At 41.7% G+C, this 7,500-nt stretch overlaps 1 protein-coding gene across 1 annotated transcript in view; it reads left to right on the forward strand.

Moving 5' to 3' along the window:
- LOC134187435 (intersectin-1-like) overlaps positions 1 to 7,500 on the forward strand; it is a 17,221-nt gene that overhangs the window by 450 nt on the left and 9,271 nt on the right. The window contains exons 3-16 of the mRNA XM_062655554.1: positions 1 to 545; positions 792 to 1,125; positions 1,468 to 1,782; positions 1,848 to 1,988; positions 2,056 to 2,140; positions 3,337 to 3,476; positions 3,530 to 3,931; positions 4,159 to 4,648; positions 4,748 to 5,394; positions 5,462 to 5,523; positions 5,578 to 5,672; positions 6,849 to 7,100; positions 7,160 to 7,281; positions 7,348 to 7,500. The exon at positions 1 to 545 is cut by the window's left edge and continues 23 nt beyond it; the exon at positions 7,348 to 7,500 is cut by the window's right edge and continues 10 nt beyond it. Coding sequence (XP_062511538.1) covers positions 1 to 545; positions 792 to 1,125; positions 1,468 to 1,782; positions 1,848 to 1,988; positions 2,056 to 2,140; positions 3,337 to 3,476; positions 3,530 to 3,931; positions 4,159 to 4,648; positions 4,748 to 5,394; positions 5,462 to 5,523; positions 5,578 to 5,672; positions 6,849 to 7,100; positions 7,160 to 7,281; positions 7,348 to 7,500 — 3,783 coding nt within the window. The remainder of the gene's footprint in view (positions 546 to 791; positions 1,126 to 1,467; positions 1,783 to 1,847; positions 1,989 to 2,055; positions 2,141 to 3,336; positions 3,477 to 3,529; positions 3,932 to 4,158; positions 4,649 to 4,747; positions 5,395 to 5,461; positions 5,524 to 5,577; positions 5,673 to 6,848; positions 7,101 to 7,159; positions 7,282 to 7,347) is intronic.

Here is a 7,500-nt window from a genome sequence, read left to right on the forward strand (position 1 = left end):
ACTCAGTCCAAGTTGGCGGGAACGACGCTCGCGCGCGTGTGGCTGCTCTCTGACGTCGACGGCGACGGTCACTTGACGGTGAATGAATTCTCAATTGCCATGCATCTCATTCAGCTGAAATTGCAAGGCGCCGAATTACCGACGTCGTTGCCGCCGAGTCTGAGAGGAAATCTGGTTGGTCAGACGTCCACATTTGTTGACCAATCACGAGGCGGGATGAATTTTAGTATTAGTCATCCGGGAATGCCGGTCTATCAGCAGTTGACGACGTTGCCAAGGAAGCATTCAGGGTTGGAATTTGGTGAGACGAGAGGCACGAGCCCTGCATTGAAACGAAGTGCGACGTTGCATGTGTCGAGTAAGGGGGGTCAAGGGCAGGCGAAGGATGAGGATGTGCCATGGGCGGTGCAAGTGTCGGCGAAGAAGAAATACAATCAGATGTTTAATGCGCACGATCGGCTGAGGAGCGGGTATTTGACGGGAGTGCAGGCGAGAGCGGTGCTGTTGCAGTCGAATCTACCACAGCAACACCTGGCACAGATATGGTAATGGTGGACAGAGGAATAGACAGACGGGCGGACGAGTAGAGTGACACGCACGTGTGCATGGGTTGTAAGTAATGGCTGGACTAACAGACAGACAGATGTCATGCACTGGTCACACATGTAGGTAATAGAAGTACAGATAGTAGACAGACTAACAGACAGACACTTGTACACACATGCACACAACACATGCACACACAAGAAACAAACAATCTGTGAGTCATCATTTCTATTATGTTGGTTTAGGTCTCTTGCTGATATTGATAACGATGGTCGTCTCTCTAATGAAGAGTTTGCGGTTGCTATGCATCTTGTAGACGAAGTTCAAGCTGGTAGACAGTTACCTACATCCCTTCCTGTCTCTCTCATTCCTCCATCAATGAGACGGAAAGCGAGTATTCAACAGCAACCACTGTCCGCTGTTACACTTGACACAGCAGCATCGAAGATGGAGAGGAAGTCGTCTTTTCCGGTGCACACGCAGTCGTTTGAAGACAAACGACGTGAGAACTTTCAACGCGGACAAATGGAACTCGAGAAACGAAGGCAAGAGAAACGAGAACGAGAACAGAAAGAGAAAGTGGGGATATTGTTTGACATGAAGTCACGCATGCGTGCACAAACACACACACACACACACACACACACACACACAGTGACACACACACACACACACACACACACACACACACACACACACACACACACACACACACACACAGTAACACACACATATACAGTGACACACACACACACACACACACACACACACACACACACACACACACACACACACACACACACACACACACACACACACACACACAGTAACACACACATATACAGTGACACACACACACACACACACACACACACACACACACACACACACACGCACTCAAATCTTTATTGATATGATTAGGAGGAGAGACAACGTAAGCAACGAGAAGCGCTAGAAAAACAGGAGAGAGAACGCCGAGAGGCCGAAGAGCGTCACATCGCCGAACAAGAATTCGAGAAGCAAAACGAACTCGATCAAATCAAACTCAAACACGAACAACTGCAAGGAATCAACCTACAGAGACAATCAGCACAGAAGGAGATGGAACTCGCGAGAGAACACGAATGGCAGAAGAGACGCAAACAAGAACTAGAAAGTCAGAAATCGAAACTCACTGATGTCGTCAGCAATCTCAAACAGAAAGTCCGTACAGTTAACATCGAGTTAGAGACATTGGTTGGTCACACAGACGGTTGATTTTGTTGTTTGTTTGTTTGGAATGACGTTTGGTGACCGTTTAGAGTCAGCGGTACGAGGCGATGTTGACGACGTTGCAGAAGAATCGGAGTCGAATCGAGGAGACAAACTTGGCGTTGAACAGACTGTCTGTGTCAAGAGACACACGAACGAGCGAACTAGAGAGGTTGCACAGCGACTTGACGGTATGTGTTGTAGTGTTAATGAGCGAACGTGTGATGTAAGTTGTGATGTGATTGTTTTCGTTGGTAGACGTCGAATCAGAGATTGAATTTCTTGTCCGAGGCGAGAGATCGACTGACTCAAGAGTTTAAAATGAAAACTGGATCGCCTGGAGGTGAGGGAATGGTGTGTGTGTGTGTGTGTGTGTGTGTGTGTGTGTGTGTGTGTGTGTCTGTCTGTCTGTCTGTCTGTCTGTGGGTTTGTGGGTTTGTGTATCTGTCTGTCTGTCTGTTTGTGGGTTTGTGTATCTGTCTCTCTGTCTGTCTGTCTGTCTGTTTGTGGGTTTGTGTATCTGTCTGTCTGTCTGTCTGTTTGTGGGTTTGTGTATCTGTCTGTCTATCTGTCTGTTTGTGGGTTTGTGTATCTGTCTGTCTATCTGTCTGTCTGTCTGTCTGTCTGTCTGTCTGTTTGTGGGTTTGTGTATCTGTCTGTCTGTCTGTCTGTCTGTCTGTCTGTCTGTCTGTTTGTGGGTTTGTGTATCTGTCTGTCTGTCTGTCTGTTTGTGGGTTTGTGTATCTGTCTGTCTGTCTGTCTGTCTGTTTGTGGGTTTGTGTATCTGTCTGTCTGTCTGTTTGTGGGTTTGTGGGTTTGTGTATCTGTCTGTCTGTCTGTCTGTCTGTCTGTCTGTCTGTCTGTCTGTCTGTCTGTCTGTTTGTCTGTGGGTTTGTGTATCTGTCTGTCTGTCTGTCTGTCTGTCTGTCTGTCTGTCTGTTTGTGGGTTTTGTGTATCTGGCTGGCTGGCTGTCTGGCTGGCTGTATTAGTAGATGACAATGTTTTGGAATAGAGACATTCAGTGTTTTACACATTAGCAATAGTCTTGGACTATAGTTAGAACATTTCGTTTTAACAGTAACTGCTGTAGTAGTGAAGATTGTTGACAAGAAACTTTATCCTGTCTGCCTGTATGTCTGTCTGTGTATCTGTCTGTATGTCTGTCTGTATGTCTATATGTCTGTTTGTGTGTCTGTCTGTCATGATCATATATTTCTTAGATCTAACTAATGCACTTTTCTGCAATAAAATTAAAAGGCTACAACTAAAATGAAATGCCTATAAATCACTAGTGCAAGTAAGCCTGTCTATCTGTCTGTTTGTGTGTCTGTCTGTCTGTCTGTGGGTTTGTGTGTCTGTCTATCTGTCTGTCTCTGTCTGTCTGTCTGTGGGTTTGTCTGTCTGTCTGTCTGTGGGTTTGTCTGTCTGTCTGTCTGTCTGTGGGTTTGTGTGCATGTGTGCACATGTCATGTAATGCTTGACTTGTGTTTCTAATTTCTATTTACTTATTGATTATCGATTGTTATCACGATCTCCAGCCATATTATATCAGTCTGTGTTGGATCAATGTCGTGAGAAAGTCACCAGCATCAACCAACTTCGATCAGAACAAAGAGAACAGCAAGAGAAGCTCGCAGAGAAAACAAGAGAACGAAACGCACATCAAGCTCAACTCATGGTCACCATCATGTCGTCACTGTCATTTCCAATTTTTCATGTTTCTTTGTGTAGGAATTGAGCCATTCGTGTGAATCATTGTTGATTGATGTGAAACGATTGCAACACGAGTTGCATGTAAAGAACGAGAGACACAGCGCCGAACGTAAGAGACAAACCGAAGAACGAAAAATGAAGGAAGACGGGGCCAGACAACGACGAGAGGATCTAGAACAAGCGAAACGAACAAGTGAACAGATGAGAATACGTGAAGAGGAGGAACGTCGGAGGAAAGAAGACGATGCAAGACGAAAACGAGACGAAGAACTCGCTGCAGTACAACGAGAACGTGAAAACAAGAGAATGAGAGAACAACAACAGCAGCAGGAAGCTGAAGAGGCAAGAATGAAGACGTTAGAGTCGACAGCGTGGAGAGGAGAAAAAGCGTTTAATGACAAATCTGTTCCAAAAGCAAAGGTAGGTGTGTGTGTGTGTGTGTGTGTGTGTGTGTGTGTGTGTGTGTGTGTGTGTGTAGGGTGTGTGTGTAGGGTGTGTGTGTGTGTGGGGTGTGTGTGTGTGTGGGGTATGTGTGTGTGTGTGTGTGTGTGTGTGTGTGTGTGCGTGCGTGCGTGTATGTGTGTGCGTGCGTGTGTGTGTGTGTGTGTGGTGTGACTCTTTACTCTCTTGACGTTCGTTCATTTTAGCGAGATCCTAACCATCAAATTAAGATAATCCAATCAGCTGCTCTTAAGAAAGCAGAGTTGGATGCAGATGCCGAGAAACGGAGCCAAGAGTTGAACGAACGTCAACAGAAGGAACAAGAAGTGAGAAAAAAGGTAGAACAACTTCATAAACAGCGAGCAGAACTACTAGAAAAGAAACGTAAACAAGAGCAAGAAGCAGCCAGACAAGCAGTCGACGAGGTAAGAAGGAAAGGTGAAATGCAGTTGCAGAAAGCCACAGAGGAGGTAGAAAGGCAGCAAGAGGTGAAACGCAGGGAGGAGGCACTGCAACAGCAAAAGGCAGCCGAGGAAGCCAAGAGGAAATTGGAAGCTGTGAGAGAACAGAGACTTGCAGATGAGGCAAAGAGGAAGGAGAAGGAGCAAGCAGATGCAAAGAGGAAGGAAATCGAGGCAAGAAAACAGGCTTTGTTGGCGAAGAAAAAAGAGCTGTTGGATAAAAGGAACGAAATGGGTTAGTTCAGTGTACACACACACACACACACGCGCGCGCACACACACACACACACACACACTTGTCCTTTTTGTTTATGTGTTTAACTTCTCTCTGTAGCCGAAATCAGCGCTGCATCCATCCGATATCGCGCCGAGTTTGACTTCGTCGCTCGCAACGAACACGAATTATCATTCAAACAAGGAGACATCCTCATCGTCAAAGATCCATCACACGACACCGACCCCGGATGGATGAAAGGAACAGTAAACGGTCAAGACGGCCTCTTCCCCGAGAACTACTGCGTCAAACTCGAGACAAGAGCGTTACCTCAACTCCCAAGAAAAATGCGAGAGAGCAAGTCACGTAGTCCCACTCCTCCACAGTCGTCAACCGTATTACCGTCAACTAAACAGACAGACAGTCGAAGCCCGTTGTCAGCGAGTTCAGGAGACGATAGCCATGATGTTAAACCGAGACGAGAAACAAGCCCACCGAGTATGACGCTATCAAACATCTTGAGTTATCACTCCGGAGCTTCGTCACCAACCGGTCCTCTCTCGCCAACCTTAAGTGATACTGAAGAGAGAGACGTGACATCGTCTGATAAGTCACGAGAACGACTGTTGTCGCCCGAGTCGTTTCGGGTCATCGCTTTGTATCCGTGGCGTGCACAGAAGGACGACCATTTGTCGTTCGCGAAGGACGAGGTGATCACCGTTCACGACCAGAACGAGATGTGGTACAGCGGCGAACTGGGAGGGAAGGTAGACGTTTGTGTCCGTGTTTGTTTGTTGTCGTGTTGTAGTGTGTTTGTTTGTCTGTTTGTTGTAGACCGGTTGGTTTCCCAAGTCGTACGTGAAGCCGATTGTTGTTAGAAAGTCGGTGTCTGCATCGTACGTAGTCTTGTCTGTTGTGTTGTCTTGTTGTTTGAGAGTTTCGTGTACTAGTGTGCTACAAGAGACGTTTAACTCACCACTAGAACAAGCAATTGTATTGTCAGACGTAGTCGAGGCAACTGAAACAGATGCAGGCATGCCACAAGGTGAGGAGTGTGGCAGTGTATCATTTAATTTGTGTGATTGACTGGAACAGTGTAGTGACGCATTGTGTTTGTATAAACTAGTTACTTAATTAAATAACTGATTTTAGGGTAAACAAATTTCTATTAATTTATTAATTTGTTTTAAAGTGTAGGTGAGTCTGTATTAATTAATGTATTGATTTAGATTAATATAAATTCATATATTGTCAATAAAAATTACAAATTATATAATCAATACAAACTTATTTACCTAAATCTTTATTTAGAAGAGGCAAGTTGGTATTAATTAATTAATTAATCAATTTGTAGAGTAAGTGAGTTGTATTAATTTATTTATTTATTGTCTGTAGTTATTAATTAATTAATAAAAATTAGAATAAACAACTTTATATTAATATATTTATATAAATTAGAGTAAACAATTTTATATTAATTTATTTATTTATTTATAAAAATTAGAGTAGACAATTTTATATTAATTACTTTACTTATTTATAAAAGTTAGAGTAAACAAGTTTATATTAATTAATTAATAATTTATTGACTGTAGTAATTAATTGATTGATTAAATTAGAGTAGACAAGTTAGTTAATTAATTAATGTTTAGAGTACTGTAGATCAGTTGCATAAATTTAAAGTAAACAACTTGATACTAATTAATTGATTAATTATTTTTAGAGTAGATAACTATATTAATTATTTATTTACTATAAATAAATTTTATTTATTTTTATTTATTTATTTATTTATTTATAGTAGGCAACTTTATATTAATTAATTATTTATTTTTAAAGTAATCGAGTCTGCAATAATTAATTAAATAGATTTTTATATATACATATTTACATTAATTAGTTAAATAAATTTTTATATATACATATTTACAATAATTAATTAAATAATTTTTATATATACATATTTATATTAATTAATTAAATAAATTTATATATACATATTTACATTAATTAATTAAATAAATTTATATATACATATTTACAATAATTAATTAAATAAATTTTATATACATATTTACAATAATTAATTAAATAATTTTTATATATACATATTACATTAATTAATTAAATAATTTTTATATATACATATTTACATTAATTAATTAAATAATTTTTATTTATACATATTTACATCATAACTTTCTCTCTCCTACCACACCAGCATACATCGCTCTCTACAATTATTCCGGTTCGGCTGGTGATCTCAGCTTCAAAGCAGGCGACATCATCAACGTCACCCAAATGAAAGGAGAATGGTGGACGGGCACGATCGGCGACCGGAAAGGCATATTTCCATCAAACTACGTAAAGAAACGAAAACGAAGCGACTTCACAGTAAAAGACCTCACACCAGCATCACACCCTCGAACCTTATCATCTTCAACTGATACAAAACCAACACCGAAACGACCTCGTCTGTCCCTCATTTGTGTACACTTTTGGCTCAATGTTTTGTAGCATTTTTGTGTGTAGCGATCGCAACTGTTAGAGCTGATTATGAGGCACAAGGTCCTGAGCAGCTCTCGCTACGAGCTGGACAAATAATTCACGTGAGGAAGCAAAATCCGAACGGCTGGTGGGAAGGAGAGCTGCAGGTTTGTTTATTAATTGTCACTGCTGTGGTAATGCAGACTGTTAGAATTACACGTTTTGTTGGGTAGGTGAGAGGCAAGAAGAGGAAGGTCGGTTGGTTTCCTAGCAACCGTGTCAAGTTGATGGGAAATCCGTTTCAAACGGCAGCGGTTAGTAAAGCCAGTACGATTAGACGAGGCAGCAGGGATGACAGTAGTCAGTCCAGTTCGTCGTCAGTGCAG

Source organism: Corticium candelabrum, chromosome 11, assembly GCF_963422355.1.
Source record: "Corticium candelabrum chromosome 11, ooCorCand1.1, whole genome shotgun sequence".
In the NCBI taxonomy this organism is placed as follows: Eukaryota; Metazoa; Porifera; class Homoscleromorpha; order Homosclerophorida; family Plakinidae; genus Corticium; species Corticium candelabrum.